This window comes from Pipistrellus kuhlii, unplaced genomic scaffold, assembly GCF_014108245.1.
Source record: "Pipistrellus kuhlii isolate mPipKuh1 unplaced genomic scaffold, mPipKuh1.p scaffold_m20_p_13, whole genome shotgun sequence".
Taxonomy (NCBI): Eukaryota; Metazoa; Chordata; class Mammalia; order Chiroptera; family Vespertilionidae; genus Pipistrellus; species Pipistrellus kuhlii.
In genome coordinates, this window is record NW_023425438.1 from 47,246,230 (window position 1) to 47,262,554 (window position 16,325).

The following is a 16,325-nucleotide window of genomic DNA, read 5'->3' on the forward strand; positions in this document are numbered from 1 at the left end:
CTCGTTTTCCTTAACGCCCTTTCGCCCTGATTCTTTTAGACCCAGTGCGGCCGCCGTACGGCGGTGTGGCAAGATGGCGGCTCCCGTTCTAGCAGGCGCGGTGAGAGTAGCGTCAGGTCAGTGGGAAAGCAACGCGCTCGATTCTTGCCTTCACAGAAGGGGGCTGCGCTGCATGGAGTGGGTGGTTACGTGGGAGTTAACAGGAACAAGCGGGGGGAAGGTGTCTCGTTATTTGAAACCAGAGGGTTGTCCGAAACTCTTGGACCCTCTCGTCCCTGCGTGTCCCGAAGTTGACTTTCTTACGGGCTCCTGCCATTCCGCCTTCCTTAGAAAACAAACCAGAAGGACGGAGGGAAAGGGGGGCTCTCGCGACCTTTGACCTCGACAGTTGTCTGATTTCTCGGAGCTTTGTGAAGTGGGATAATGAGGAGCGAAGCGCCTGCATGGTGGCGGGCTCAGGAATGGGGGTGTGGAAGAGGCACAGACGTGCAGGGAATGGCGCTGTTTCCTTCACGCAGACACGGCGCAAGGACAGGCTCAAGGATTTCTAGAAGGAGGGAGATGACAGGAATAAAAGCAACTTAATTTAGTTGCATAAGGACTTTTGCAAAAAGTTAAAGATCACTCAAATGTGGTAAGATTATAGTAAATTACTTTAACAAAAAATAAATTAGAGTAAAATTCTATGGAAGGATAGAAATAAAAAAGATGCCTGCTTGGCGTGGCTCAGTGGTTGATCATCGACCTATGTATGAACCAGGAGGTCACGGTTCCATGCGAATCAGGGTACGTGCCCGGTTGTGGGGTTTGGGGCTCGTGGGCTCCATCCAGGTGTGGCGTGTGCAGGAGGCTGCCGATCAATGATTCTCTCTCCCTCTCTAAAATCAATAAAAATAAATAATTTTTAAAAGCTACGATGTAAAATTTCCAATTCACGTAAGAGTTTGTTTACATGGGTTATTTTTAATTTGTGAAACAACAAAAAAATGTATGTGACATACATGAATGGCTTAAATACAGGTCTGCCTGGTTTTGTTGCACTTTGTATATATTGCTATCTATCTATTTATTTATTTATTTCAGAGAGTGAGGGAGAGGGAGAGAAAGAGGGAAGTAGAAATATCAATGTTGAGAGATGACCGGTCACCTCCTGCACACTCCTATTGGGGATCCAGCGTGCAACGTGGGCAAGTGCCCTAACCGGAAATCAAACTGTGACCTCCCAGTTCATAAGTAGAGATTCAAATACTAAGCCACACCAGCTGGGCTTTTTTTTTTTTTTAGTAAAGATTTGTGGTAATTCTGTGTGGAGCAAGTCTATTGACTCCATTTTTCCAACAGGCACAGATGATGGTTAGTATTTTTTCACAATAAAATATTTTTTAATTAACATGTATATATTTCTAAGACACCAATGCTATTGCGCACTTAATAGACTATAGTATAATCACCTAACTTTTATATGCACTGAGAAATCAAAAAAATTCGTGTGACTTTATTGTGGTGTTTGTTTTATTGTGGTGGTCGGTAATGGAGCCCACAGTGTGCAAGGAATGCCTACAGCTCTAAAGCGAACATCGGAAAACTGACAGCAAGAGCCTCTTCTGCACCCCTGTGAGCTTCCCCAGTCAGAGTCCTGTCAAATAGAACACTATTCTCATTATTATTGTCTTATCTTATTTTTTTTGGTAATAGTTTCAGCATCTATTTGTGCATTTTTTAATATATATATATTTTTTATTGATTTCAGAGAGGAAAAGAGAGAGAGGGAGAGATAGAAACATCAATGATGAGAATCATGGATCTGTTGCCTCCTGCACGCCCCCTACTGGGGATGGAGCCCACAACTTGTGCATGTGCCTTGACTGGAATCCAACTGTGACCTTCTGGTCCATGCTGATTGCTGCTAAATAATAGTCTCCTATGAAACTATCCCACAATTCTCCCATTTTACTATTGATAGGCATTTCGGTGTTTTCAGTTTGGGACAGTTGGGTACAAAGCTGATTAACCTTGTGTCCTGCTATATGAGTGCCAGAGTTTCTCTAAGGTGTCTGTGTGTACATATAAAACTAGGAGAATCGCAGCATCAGTGTGTGTGTGTATACATATATATTCATACTGCCAGTGATGTGCTTATTTAAAGTCACCCCAGCATTGTATTCTTTTTTTTAAAATCCTTCCGTGTGTGTGTGTGTGTGTGTGTGTGTGTGTGTTTATTTTTTACAGAGGAAGAGAGAGGGATAGAGAGTTAGAAGCATCAATGGGAGAGAATCATCGATCAGCTGCCTCTTCTCTTGCACACCCATTACTGGGGATGTGCCCATAACCAAGGTACATGCCCTTGATGGGAATCCAACCTGGGACCCTTCAGTCCGCAGGCCGACGCTCTATCCACTGAGCCAAACCAGTTTTGGCCAGCATTGTATTCTTTACATCCTCATTAACAATTAGTATTGTTAGACCTAGAAATTTTTGTCAATCTGGTATATATTTAGTGATATCTCATTGTGGTTTAAATAGCATTTACCGCCGAGACCGGTTTGGCTCAATGGATAGAGCGTCGGCTTGGGAACTGAAGGGACACGGGTTCGATTCCGATCAAGGGCATGTACCTTGGTTGCGGGCATATCCCCAGTAGGGGGTGTGCAAGAGGCAGCTGGTCGATGACTCTCTCTCATCGATGCTTTTGCTCTCTATCTCTCTCCCTTCCTCTCTGTACAAAATCAATAAAAATATACTTAAATAGCATTTACCTGATTAGTAATGAGCCTGAATATCTTTACACTATATGTATTGGCCATTTAAATTTCTTTTATGAGTACCCACTTAAATATGTTGCCTATTTTTCTATTCAGTTGTCTTATTGACTTATAGTTCTTTATATATTCTAGATATGCGAACTTTCCCCTTTAATTGTGTTTTCCAGTGTCTTTTCCCACTTTGGCTTGCCTTTTTAAGTATCTTTTGATGAAAAGAAATTCTTATTGTCATCAACTTGAATTTATTGTCCTTGTGTTTTTGACATAGATGACATAGGTATCAATCAGCTCACTGCTTAGATTCCATTGGAAACACGTAAAAGTGATGTGACAGCTTATTTTTAAATGTTTTTTTGTTTGTTTGTTTTTTGTTTATCCTAACCAGAGGATATTTTTCCCATTGATTTTTGGTAAGAGAGTGGACGGGAGGGTGAGAGAGGGTGAGACAGGGAAACATGGATGTGAGAGAGACACATGGATTGGTTGCCTCCCAGATAAAGGAGCCTCCACCCATCTAGGCCCTTCATGATATCTGCCTTCTGACCTGTCCGCCCTATTTCCCACTACTTCCCCCTGCCATTTCCAGTATAGTCAGGCACACAGTGCTCAGCTTCTGTGGCAGGTCCAGTCCCCACCCCAGGCTCATATCTGTTTAAGCCTTGTTTTTGCATGCTTTCTATCCTACCTGGATTGTGTACCTCTTCCTCTTATGGCCTGTTCATTTTCTAGATGAGAGTTCATGTACCTCTTCTGTTTTCTGTGCGTCCTTCTGCCAGTTGTCCCACTTTCGTGTCTGCCCTGCCGTTGCCCTCTGTGCAGGATTCTATCTCATCAGAGCGTAAGATCTGGCGGTGGGAATTCATGTTATGTATATTTTGTTTTGTACTGTTGAACGTAGAACTAGGACACATCAGACTGAATCCTGATGATTGCACAACTTTAAATCTACTAAAAAGCATTAAGTTGCACACAAATGGGTAATTTTTTGGTGTGTAAGTTTACCTTAATAAAGTTGGTAAAAAGCTCCACAGGTGAATCTAATCTTTAGGACACATTGATAATGTATAACACTTAGTTGTTTTAAAAATTTCGTATTATTTAATTTTAAATATCTGGATTCATATTTTGTTGTGTCATATTAAGCATGTGTGGTTTTCTATCTTTACAGGAATCTTACGACCACTGAATGTTTTGGCGTCTTCAGCCTATCGAAACTGTGCCAAGAATGCCCGTCTTAGTTCTGCACTGACCACCCGACATCTTTGTCATATTCAGACTCCAGTTGTTTCCTCTGTGCCCAGACTTATGACATCTGTCAGAAACCTGGCCTGGGGGCATACTGGAACAATCCTCAGTAGGTATGGCATATTTCAGTAAACATGGTCCTTTGGACAAAAATTCTAAAATATTCATGCCTGCAAAGACATCTTAGAAATAGATGATACTCTGGTGCACCTGCCTGCAGTTTGTTGAATAGACTGCTTGATGGAGTGGGAAAAGGATTGACATCCACATGCCTGTGTGCCGGCAGCAGGGACTATCAGACAGCACACGTCTAGTCTAGTGTTCTAGGTGTGGTTCCTGGCTGAAAGCTGTCAGCGAGAGGAGGGTGAGTGGGTGCCCAGCTTACCAGGGTGGGCTGCATGTGGTGTTCATTCAGTCGGCAAACATTCGGTTAAGCACACCTGGCTGCCTAGTGCTGCACTTGGCAGAAAGTGTACAAAGATAAACAAATCCTTGAAATCCTTAGGAGGTGATAATCTAGGGGGCAGGTGGATTAGAAATCAGGCGATTGAAATATAATAGAATCAGTTCTCTCCTAGGAGTTGAGAGGGTAGATGACAGTCTGACATGCAAGTTGATGATAGTTGCTGTTCTTATTTATGCATACATTCTTGGACCTTTGGAAGAAACAATGGATACTAAAAGTCAGCTGTGTTCCAGTGGAACCACTTTACTTATTTCTAAGCATAGAAATGGATTTTCTCACTTAATCATTCTTACTGCTGAGTTAAAATTTTAAAATATGTTTTAGAGTGGCCCCTCTGCTTCCCAATGCCCTGAAGCCACCGGCCAGAACTGTGACGTACTACAGTGGACGCAAAGGCAAGAGGAAGACTGTGAAAGCTGTCATCTACAGGTTTCTCCGGCTTCATTCCGGCCTTTGGCTGAGGAGGAAGGTGGGTCTTCGACTGTTATTTGATTGAAAAAGGAGTGTGAGCAGATTAAAATGAAGCCAAGTTCAGCCTGTTCATTGACATAAGATCTCCCACCTTACCAATCGCTGTTGCAGGGCTTAAGCACTGGCTTGGCAGGCATCACTTTGTGTAAGTGAATCCATGTGAGGGAAACACGTTTAAACGTTCATAAGCATCATGCACAGTGGTGGAAGTCTTCGGTGTAGGACAGGTTCGTCTCAGGTCTCTCACGTGCCTGGCGTACCTAGGGGTTACTCTGTGGGGAGGCTCAGTGTAACCCTAGAGATTCTATCAGAGGAGGCTGCAGCAGGACTGACTCACGTGGCTCAGATTTGGGGACTGAGGAGCTTTCAGCCCATCAGCCACCTTGAATTGGGTTCTCCAGGCTTGATCTTTATGGCAGAACATTAACCCCACATACACTTTTTTTTAAAATATATTTTATTGATTTTTTTACAGAGAGGAAGGGAGAGAGATAGCTAGAAACGTCGATGAGAGAGAAACATCGACCAGCTGCCTCCTGCACACCTTCTACCGGGGATGTGCCCTCAACCAATGTACATGCCCTTGACCAGAATCGAACCCAGGACCTTTCAGTCCGCAGACCGACGCTCTATCTACCCACTGAGCCAAACCGGCTTCGGCCACTTTTTTTTTTTTTTTTTAACTATATATGTGTTTTTCTGTTGGTGAGGGTAATTGAGGACCATATCAGTCAGAACTCTGGGACTTGCTCTGGCCACAGACCACAGCCTCGAAGGAGCCTGACAAATTGTTACTGCTCTGTCCTCCCCACAGAGTGTTGTGAGCATGACGAGGGCTTTTTTGTTGATGTCCTTATTCATGGAAACAGTAACTGATCGTTAGAAACCAGCAGACTACCAGAGTTTTGTAAAACCACCTTTGAGTTTTGATAACTACAGTATTCAAATCCTAACTTCCTTTTATTATTTGGAAGTTAACCAGTGATTCTTTAAAGATAAAAATTTGCTTCCCTAAGCCGAAACCAGTTTGGCTCAATAGATAGAGCTTCAGCCTGCGGACTGAAAGGTCCCAGGTTTGATTCCGGACAAAGGCATGTACTTTAGTTGCGGGCACATCGCTAGTAGGGGGTGTGCAGGAGGCAGCTGATCAATGATTCTCTCTCATCGATGTTTCCAATTCTCTATCCCTCTCTCTTCCTCTCTGTAAAAAAAATCAATAAAATATATATATTTTTTAAATTTGCTTCCCTATAAAAGTAAACAATTGGTAGGACTTTGTCACTATCTGATATGTTGAAAGGATTATCCCCTATGTCATAAACAACCCTAAATTTGTACGTGAATAGGTTGATTGGCAGCTCATTTCTCCACTGGAACAGTACTGGGGTACTTTCCTTCACTAGTCGATAAATATTCATGTAATCCAAGTACGTGAACTAAGTAGTTGAGCTAATATTATAGTTCTGAATTTTGAAAATTTGGACCATTAGAAACATTTACTCTCCCTTCTATCCTACTAATTATTTCCAGGTCCTCATCTGACCCTAGATCAAATGAAATGGGTGGTTTTATTTGCCTCCCATGCCCCTTTTATTGAGACCTGAGACCATGTTGTTATGGGGGACCTGATCAAATTCCCCAGCCACAACTTCTAGTCCCCACTCAGGGCCCCAGAGTATTCCACATGCAGAATGACCTGTTTCAGCAAAATAATTTTAAGAGGAAAATAACAAATCTGGTCAGATTAATAGACACTAATGTGTAAAAAAAAAAAAATGTTCTGTGGGACAGTTCCATCCAGTACCCTAATTTTTGTTGTTTATTCTCTCCTTCCATTTCTGAACCTAGAGGTTGCTTAATGTTTCAAGTGTTTTCACTTGGTTGCATTCCACAGAATAGTCTTCGAATGATACTGGAGGTGATGGCTAGGACAGCAAATTAGTTGTAAGTCAGAGATCCACAGGGACCCAGTTTGGCTTGCAAACTACAAAATTATTATACAAATATGAGGATTTTGATTTGAATCTTTCAATTTTAAGTAGTAATCAATGAGTAGTAAAACCTAATCTCTGGCATTTTAAAACCAGAACTCTTAACTAATCTTTTATTTCTTTTTTTAATGTATTTTTATTGATTTCAGAGAGGAAGAGAGAGAGAGAGAGAAAATAGAAACATCCATGATGAGAGAGAATCATTGATTGGTTCTGCACACCCCCTACTGGGTATCAAGACACAACCCAGGCATATGCCCTGACCAGGAATTGAGCCACACCGGCCAGGCATCTTAACTGCTTTCTGAGCATCACTGTACTATGGAACTTGCTGGTTACAGTGGTGACCTGGAGACTTGTCAGAACCCAAGGCACCTTCTTAGCAAAGAGCTACGGTTTTGTTCAGTTAGTAGCGCTCGGCTTAAAAGGACCCAAGGACTCTTACACATAGCATGGGTTCTCATCTCCCCTCCCCTGTACATTACTCTGTGGTTTTAGTCAAACATTAACCGTGGTGGCCTATGGTCTCTTCTAGTTTAAACAGGCTATGATTATGGTTTTTATATGCGACCTAATTTTCTGTTTCTTCAGAAATTAATTCTTCAAAATAAATAATACATTTATGACAGTTCTGGGTTAAACATGGGCTAACCATTCCTTCACCACTCCTAGTAATAGTTTTACTGAATTCATTATTCCTTACAAAAGTATTTACTACAGAAATTGGTCCTTAGTGTGTGGAAAGAATAAATATATTTAAGGATTGTGCTTCTTGGTCCTTATAATACTTGGCCCCTTAAAAGAACATAAATGTTATCAACCTAGCTGGTATGCCTTTCATGCTCCTCCACTTTAGGAATAAAAGTAGTGTATGCCGCTGAAACCGGTTTGGCTCAGTGGTAGAGCATCGGCCTGCGGACTGAAAGGTCCCGGGTTCGATTCCGGTCAAGGACATGTACGTTGGTTGCGGGCACATCCCCGGTGGGGGGTGTGCAGGAGGCGGCTGGTCGATGTTTCTCTCTCCAACGTTTCTGGCTCTCTATCCCTCTCCCTTCCTCTGTGTAAAAAAATCAATAATAAAAAAAAAAGCAGTGTATGCCTAAGAACTCTGACCTCAGTCTGCTACATAACTTTTTTAATCAGTAGCTATTTCTCTTTAATTTGTAAAATGAGAATAATGGTATGTTGTTGAAGATTGTTAGAGATAAAGTAATGCATATAAAGTAAGCTATTATCTATCATTACCCTGTACTTCACCAGGCACATAGATTCATTTAACTTTATTTTCTATTAATATTTCTTTTTCGAACTACACATGCTTTCTCTACCCCCATTGAGAATCACATCTTTCTGAGAAACATACCAGCCCCAATGAAAATCAGTCTGTGTTGCCATTGGGCCCATAAACCATGAGTAATAAAGCTAATTCATTTTAAATGTCCTTGTAATATCATCTAACAGGCTGGTTATAAGAAAAAATTATGGAAGAAGACGTCTGCAAGGAAAAAGCGCCTGAGGGAATTTGTGTTCTGCAATAAAACCCAGAGTAAACTCTTAGATAAAATGACGACGTCTTTCTGGAAGAGGCGAAACTGGTACGCTGACGATCCTTACCAGAATTACCATGACCGCACAAACCTGAAAGTGTAGGCCGGAAGCGCTGTGACTCCCGTTACTGGATGTGCATCTCTGGGTTCATGATGTCTTTGCAAAAGTGAATGTAAGAGTTGATGCACTAACTGATATGGAAACGTAGTACCAACATTAAACTTATCAGTTTTAAAATGTAATGGCTTAAACATTCCCAGCTTTGTTCAGGGAAATAAAAGTTTAAAATTATTGGTTACTTTTGCCGGGACCGGTTTGGCTCAATGGATAGAGCGTCAGCTTGGGGACTGAAGGGTCCCGGGTTCGATTCCAGTCAAGGGCATGTACCTTGGTTGCGGGCGGATCCCCGGTGGGGGGTGTGCAGGAGGCAGCTGATCGATGACTCTCTCTCATCGATGTTTCTGGCTCTCTGTCTCTCTCCTTTCCTCTCTGTACAAAATCAATAAAATATATTTAAAAAAAAAAATTATTGGTTACTTTTAACAAATGGTAATGGCTTAACTAGTTCCAATTGGGCTTATTTTGTTACAAAAAAATCTCAGGTTAGGACAGACATAAGATTCTAAAGCTAAAAAGAGAGTTCAAGCAGTGTGACCTCATTTTCAAGGACACATGCCTAGGAACTCAGGAACCACACCCCACCTCCATCTCCCACCCAGAACTCAACCCACTTCCAGCCTCGGGAAGAGCACTCATGGGTGTGGGGAGCTGGATTGGAGGCACCTCCAGGAGCTGAGCAGCAGGGAAGGGTGGATCCTTAGGCTTGGGGTCCGCCATATGTTTCAGTTCTTTATAGATTATAGGCTCCATTCTCTCTCTACTCGCCAACTTGTCAGTCACAGCTTTTGCTTACTCTTAGTTTCTGCTTCCTTTCTACATCATGACCCTCAAGTCCTGTCTCTAACTGCCAAGAGCTCTTAACTGCCAGCTTATCTTTACCACCAGGTCTCATCTCCGGTCGCAAACAGTGCAGGGATTGGCTGTTCTTAGGCCAGGAGCACTGGCTCACTTGGCTGCGCTAGCAATTCATGCGGAGCACAAAGTAATCACGAGGGCAGTCTCACTCAGAGGTGAGCACGGGAGGTAACACCTAATATGCTCGGTTCACTGTTCACAGCGATCTCACGTAGTTTATTGGAGCAGTATTTTTTATAGAGAAGAGCAAATGAAATAGCCTATCAGTATGCCCATTCGTGAAACAGAAGTGCTGTACAAATGAAGATAGACACTTTTTACTCACAAGTTGAAAGACGCTGTGTTTTTTAAAAGTTAGTTTATCCACTTGAGACTTCATATTTTTAATTGTGAGGATAAACTTTTCCCAAAGGTACACTGTAAGACTAAGGGGAAGGAGCCTTCTCAGTCCTTTTAGAGATGACGCAGGCGTTAAGCTTTTCTCATGTGAAGCGGGTCAGGTAAGAAGTTGACCCATCAGGTCTGGGGCAGTGGTTCTCAGCTCGCCCATCAGAATCATCTGGAAAGAATTTTCTTTTTTGGGGGAAAGCATTTTCAAACAATAGCACTTTGCCTGATTGACAAACCATTATTTACTGCTTCAAATCCTTTAGTAGCTGATGATAGGACGAAGGTCCTCTCTTGTTACTAAGGGGAAAGATAACCAAATTGAAATCCTGTGACATGTCATGGCAGGATCAGTAGAGGAATTCTTTGAAATTGTGTGTTCGTTAAAAGGAAAAGGGGTGACAATCGAATTCTAAAACTGGACGGCCAGTGCATCTGTGTATGGGATTAAGTAATAAAGAACAGACATGCGAGCCGAGGTGAGGTAAGAGCCTGGTGCGTGGAATGGCATTCTGCTTTGATGGGCTTTCACTCCCTCAGAAATCCACCGACAAGGCTCCTGGGCATCCCCGCCTCTGGCTCCTGCCTCCGGGGGAGGGGGGAGGCCGTGCCCGAAGGGGCTTCAGAGAGAGACTCACCAACCTCTGCCTCCTTGACTTCTCCAGTGCAGATGTGGACAGGGTGTTTTGAAAACCAGGTGATCACATGAATAAATCTGGTAGTCTGTTTGCTTTACATGTTTAAAGCTCGCCATCGAAACTGGGTAGCTCTGAAACTAGGGTACCAGTTCAGCTGGAAGGCCTGTCGTTTTCCTTTGGAACCTGTGTCCTCACTCGCAGGCCAGAGGGCGGTGCGTGTGCAGGCGGCTGGGGTGCCTGTGGCCTAGAGCACTTTGGTTTCTCCTCCGGGTCTGGGCGTCCAGACAAGGACGCAGGCAGGCCTGGGCGTCCAGAGGATGGAAGGGGAGGGCCGGCAGTGAACGCTTCTGGGGAAGGGACTGTCATGTATGTAGCTTTTGTTTTGTTGGATAGGGATGGGCGAGCATCTACAACGCTGCTAATCCTCATACCAGCCTTGCAAGGAGTTGTTATTTACCCCTAGTTTAGATTTGAGGACACTGAATCTTATAGAAAGTTAATAAGTAACCCAAAGCACAACTAATAAGTCACTCAGAACCCAGGCCTAACTCCTTGGAATCCTGTGTATTTTCCTGAGTCTTCTAACAACGTGAAAATCAGTACCTAAATGAAAATGAATACCTAATTACTATCGATATAATCTAGCATTGTAAATACTAGCTACTTCATGACACTGCACCGAGTCAGTTCTTAAGTTTCTGTCACTTCTTCACCTGGACGTGGCTCCGTAAATGAGTACGGGTTTTCAGCCCGTCCACCTCTCCATCTTCCTCCTGGACTTCTCGCTGCCTCTCCTGCCGTCACGCTTCGCGGTGCCCGTGCCAGCCGTGTGCGGCGGAGGACTGGAAGCAAAGCAGGTGTTCATTCCGACATTTCACACGTCGTTTCCCTGTCTTTGCGACCGCCCAGGGAAGTGCGGGGGCCGGGCCGTGTGTTAAAGGCCAGGCTGCAGTGGTGCGCACCCCCAGCCGCCTCCACACGCACCACCCTCCGGCCTGCGAGTGAGGACACTGGTTCCAAAGGAAAAAACGACAGGCCTTCCAGCTGAACTGGTACCCTAGTTTCAGAGCTACCCAGTTTCCACGGCGACCTTTAAACACGTACAGCAAACCGGCTACCAGATTTATTCATGTGGCCACCTGGTTTTCACAACACTGGTGCCGTTGAATGTGTTCCTCGCGGCAGTCCTGGGCGTGGGCTCAGGCCAGAGCCCCAGGCGCACGCATGTTACTGGTGAGCGCTCAGCTCCTAGTCCCTGCTGCCTCCCACGTTTGTTTTCTTTCACGTTTTTATTACAAGCATTTTCTCTTTCCTCATAAGCCCGACAGTACAAAGGTGTTTTTTAAAAGAAAACTGTTAAGACTTTATTCAAGGTATATACCAAGCAGAACAAAACAGCAGAACATCAGCCTTGGGAATCCTGGGGCTTTACGCCCCTTGACGCGCAGTCCGGTTTGCTGTTTTATTACAGAGCGTTCTCTAGGGTCTACAGGACTAACGGGGGGAGGACGCACAGTCACAGGCCGACACGGCGGCTGTGTGAGCGGAGCTCGCCCTTCACCGGTTCAAATACTGCACGAGGGGAAGAACGAGGGCGGTGCCGAGGCGGTCACGTGGACAAGCACTGTCACCACAAACACGGAGCTTCTGCGGGGAACACACACTCAGATCCAGCGAGACGAGCAGGCTGTTCACGGCCAGGAGGGGTCAGGACTCAACACCCACCACTGCTCAGAAACAGACCAGGTTTTCAATGGCAACTAAACCAAAAACTATTACATGACAATGACAGGGACAGACTTCTGAGCCAGCATTTTGTAAACAGCTGTGTCTATACCAGCAGAGTGAAAACGTTTCGTTATGTCCTCGAGACCGACCACCGGGCCACCACATGTACACTTTGAGGCGTTCACATTTTATGTCAGTCCACACACCAACAGAACAACTGGCCGGAGAAGTAAACACGTTTTGCCAGAAATGACAGTCTCAGTTGTACAATGAGTGTTTCTAAGAGAGAAACCAACTCTCTAATCAACACAGGGAGGAAAAGTAGTTACATTTACATTAAGACAGCAGTTTGGATAGCTTTGTATCTTTAAATCTTGAATGAGAAGTATGTCTGAGAGGAGAGCGCTTGGAATTCGTTTTTGGCATAGGTAAGTGCAAACTTGACGGTCTGTACTTGTTAAAACTGTCCATCGCAAAATAGTGAAAATCTAGCTTGCTCACATTGGAATTCTAACCTCTGCTGCTACAGGCATTATTTGGGGAAGGGGGGGAAGAAGGGGGGAGCTGCTTACATGAAGCTTTTTACGCACTCGTTTCTGATGATCCTGGACACTCCCAGCTAACAGATACGGACCGAAGCGTACATGGCTCCTGTGTCTGCAGCTACTCAGTGAGGAGGAAACAGACTTTCTGTCTTCCCTAAGCAGATCCTAGTGGGTGTGAGGCACAGACCGTGTACAGACAGCTTCCGGGTGTCGTCTGAATTACAAATTTGTTTTTAGGTTTATTTTCCTAAACCCTTTTTGTAAATTACAAAGTCACCCTCAGAGTAATGATGGGGGAAAGGGATTTAAATATGCAAGTCTGGTAACAGTGAACTTCAAGTAGAAGCCGCTGAGGGCGGGGACGCTGCCAGTGTGTCCTGGGGAAGCCGGCCGATGCCGTCCCACCAGCCACGGCTCGGGGGTGAGCAGAGCAGCCTCTACCTGGGGCGCTGACGGCTGGTGGCGGGAAGTTCTGTGTGGTGGGTAACACTAACCTGTCTAGTCTTCAGGGCACATCTACGGACAAACACGATCCAGGTGCTGTAAATAACAGGGGTGGGACCACTGCATGCATTACACCGAGAGAGAACACCAGCTCCACGCACAAACACACACCTGCCTTTAGGTTCAGCTCTGAGGGGAGAGCAGCTACCTCGGGCCAAAATACTACTTAATCCAGATCCGTCTTTCCTGACAAAGTTCCTAAGCAGGAAGCCGCCCCCCTGGCCGGTGTGCTGTTCTCCTAAGCCATCGGGCCTGGAGGAAATGCCCACTGAGACCTGGCCTGCCCAGGAGCCTGCGACTTCCCTCTCGTTCACACTGCACAGGCCAGGAGGGGAGCGGGTGGGAGGGGCTGAGCAGCAAGTCACATCCTAAAGGTCTCGGCCTCTCCCGCCCTCTGGCTGTGACACGGGCGCCTCGGGGTGGGTCTCAGCACTCGCCTGGGAGCACGGCTCGGTGTTGCATCGTTTGGCAGGTGGTGTTTCTGCTGACTGCTCTGGAAGAAGGCGCCCGCAGCGTAAGCCCCTCTGCCGGGGGAGGCAGGGCACAGCGCATTACTCTGGCGGAGGAAGAGTCCTTCAGGAAGTGCTGAGACATTCACAACGGCTCCTCACCACGGCGAAGGATTGTTCCCACGGGTGAGCCCCCATCCTCTCCCTTCCCCGAAAGGCTGCGGAAGCTCCTCCCCCTGAGCCCCAGGGAGGAGGAGCTTCCTGGGACTCCTCACCGGCTGTGTCCCGGACTCCTCCCCGCGCCCTGACCTTGGGACAGAGCCGCCGTCTGAGCGCAGGGACCGGCCTCCGCGGGGACAGGGACAGGGACGTGGACCCGAGTTTATCTGGAAGCTTTCTAAGCACAGTCTACGATGTGCTCTAGAGTCAGAAACAGGTTTTAAACTTCTGTTTTATCAGACCCTCTGGCAGCCCTTGCAAGTCCCTCATATGAAGCCAAAAGCCATACATATGTACACTGTAGTCCAAAGTATTAGTACCGAGAACAAAACACAGTTTAAAAAAATGGCTTTGTTTGCATTTACAGGACTGGAAAGGAAGTATGCAACAAATAAATTACAAATGTACATCTCAGCAGTGGGGGGATGTTCTCGTGTTTCCATAAACACTGCTGTCTGCAGTGACAACCCGATTGTGGAAAATCACGAACCTCAGAAGACAGGGTCACCCGCCACCCCCCGCCCCAAACACTACCTTCCCTGTAGCCTTTCCCAGCAACACAAAGAAAAGGAGGAAACTACCCTAAAAGGGGAGGGAGAAAAGGCCATGTCTGTGAGGCCGCACACAGCACACCAGCTCGCAGACGCCGTGTTGTCAGTGGGTAGCTCTTAAGGCAGAGGAGGAACGTTCGGTGTGTCCGGTGCTGTTGGCTCATCTCACTCATGTGGTTTCAGTGGCTGAGGATGAGGTACTTTTCTTCCTGAAGCGAGAGCGGAGGAGTCTAGGCGGTGCCTGGCGAGGAAGCAGACAGAGGCAGCTCTCACCGAGCGTGAACGGGGCTGGTGGGGCCGGCGCCGGCCGGGCTGTGTGAGCAGAGTCCCGGGGCCCAGGCTGGGCCGGGCCCTCCCAGCTGCGCCCCGGGAAGGCCAGGCGGCCCCTCGTGCTCTCCCCAGCGAAGGATGAGGCCTCTGTCCGGTTTCTGCCTCGGACCTGAAGGAGTGACTCAGCAGAGAGAGCCCCTCCCAGCCTGCCCGCTTTGTGATTTCCTCTGGAGCCACGTTTCTCAGTGCGGGCTCAACATTCCCACCACCAGGTTTCCGGTCCCCTTTGGCTGGGAAATCCTTTAATTCATGGCAAACCACACAACAGAGGGAAACACTGTCTTTAAATGTAGAGTTTTCTCCCAGCCTAGCACTCGCGGGGTTCACTCCGCCCGTCTGCCTGCCCTGCACTCTCCTTTATCTGCAGACACTGTCCTTCGCAGCTCTCCTTCCACCAGAAGCCCCCTCCCCCTCCCTCCTGCTATTTCTGGTCCCCTGTACGACCCAGCCCCAAAGGTCACTCCTGAACCCCTCCCCAGGCCCATCACACCGCCAGGACCGTCACCCCCTCTGTTCTCACAGTGGCTCCCACACGAGAGGACAAGGGGGGCTCTGCACCTGGGCAGGGGTGCTAGCTCTGTTCCCCCCTCGATCTCCCCCCCCCACCTCCGAGGGCAGGTCCTGTCAGGTCCCCAGAGCGGCTCCGTGCCCGGTGGGCACTGGGGTCAGGACCTTACAGCAGCGAGAACACAGTGACCCGTTCAGCGATCTGCCTCAGGCTGCTGAAGGCAGAGCGGCTTGTGCAGCTTTTAAAAAATAAAACCCTCGGGCCCTAAAGTTTGGCACGCTCCCCACGGCTTCCCAGGCCGTAATGGACTCCGCGAGCGAGCGGTGTCCAAACCCAGAGCTCCTTTACTAAAACCTCTACTTCCACGTGGCCCGGCCCGCCGTGGAGCAGAATCTGATGGACCCCACCCTGCGGGCTTCTGACCAGTCCCAGTGTGAACGGACCCACAAGGGCTGGTGTGTGTGCAGGGGAAACTCCCGGTGCATTTCCTGTCTGGGCCTCACGGACAGGCGCTCCCAGCGGCCTCAGACGGATGGATCCTCAGGCCGCAGACCCAGCAGAGGGCAATAGGAGAGGGGCCGAGAGGAAGACTCGGGGGGCCCCCAGTGCTGCCAGGCCTGCACCTGAGCCAAGGCTGAGCGAGGCTCAGGAGGCTCTCGGCTTGGCCCTCCTGCCAAAGCCCATCCACATCTACAACTGGCAGCAGCTCACATACCAAGCTGTGTCCCTTTAATAACACTTTATGGGACATCCGCTTTGTACCAGGCTCTGTGCTGAATCTGGAGATACAGTGATAAACAAGCTAACGTGTTTATAAAACCTTGTCAAATAGCATGTTCTGAGTTCTTCTTCCCCCCGAAACACTCATTTGGATTGCTTTTCACTTACAGAGGTTTATTTTAAAAACATAAACCAATTAAAAACACACTATCCCATCTCCTGTTTCCAAACTGAATTGCCAGGGTCTTCTCTGCCCCTTGGCAAACCACTGGGTGCTGCCCGGTGTGT

General features: G+C 46.9%; 2 protein-coding genes across 7 annotated transcripts in view; one reads left to right on the plus strand and one right to left on the minus strand.

Moving 5' to 3' along the window:
* Positions 1-5: 5 nt before the first annotated feature.
* Positions 6-8,725, plus strand: MRPL35 (mitochondrial ribosomal protein L35). The gene is made up of 4 exons (XM_036435953.1): positions 6-116; positions 3,931-4,120; positions 4,798-4,942; positions 8,397-8,725. The coding sequence occupies exons 1-4, from the start codon at positions 74-76 to the stop codon at positions 8,583-8,585; spliced, it is 567 nt and encodes a 188-aa protein (XP_036291846.1). The 5' UTR covers positions 6-73; the 3' UTR covers positions 8,586-8,725.
* Positions 8,726-11,821: 3,096 nt separating this feature from the next.
* REEP1 (receptor accessory protein 1) overlaps positions 11,822-16,325 on the minus strand; it is an 86,361-nt gene continuing 81,857 nt past the window's right edge. For all 6 annotated transcript variants that reach the window (XM_036435952.2, XM_036435950.2, XM_036435951.2 and 3 more), the window contains one exon: positions 11,822-14,720. In XM_036435952.2, coding sequence (XP_036291845.1) covers positions 14,710-14,720 — 11 coding nt within the window. In that variant the 3' untranslated portion in view covers positions 11,822-14,709. The remainder of the gene's footprint in view (positions 14,721-16,325) is intronic.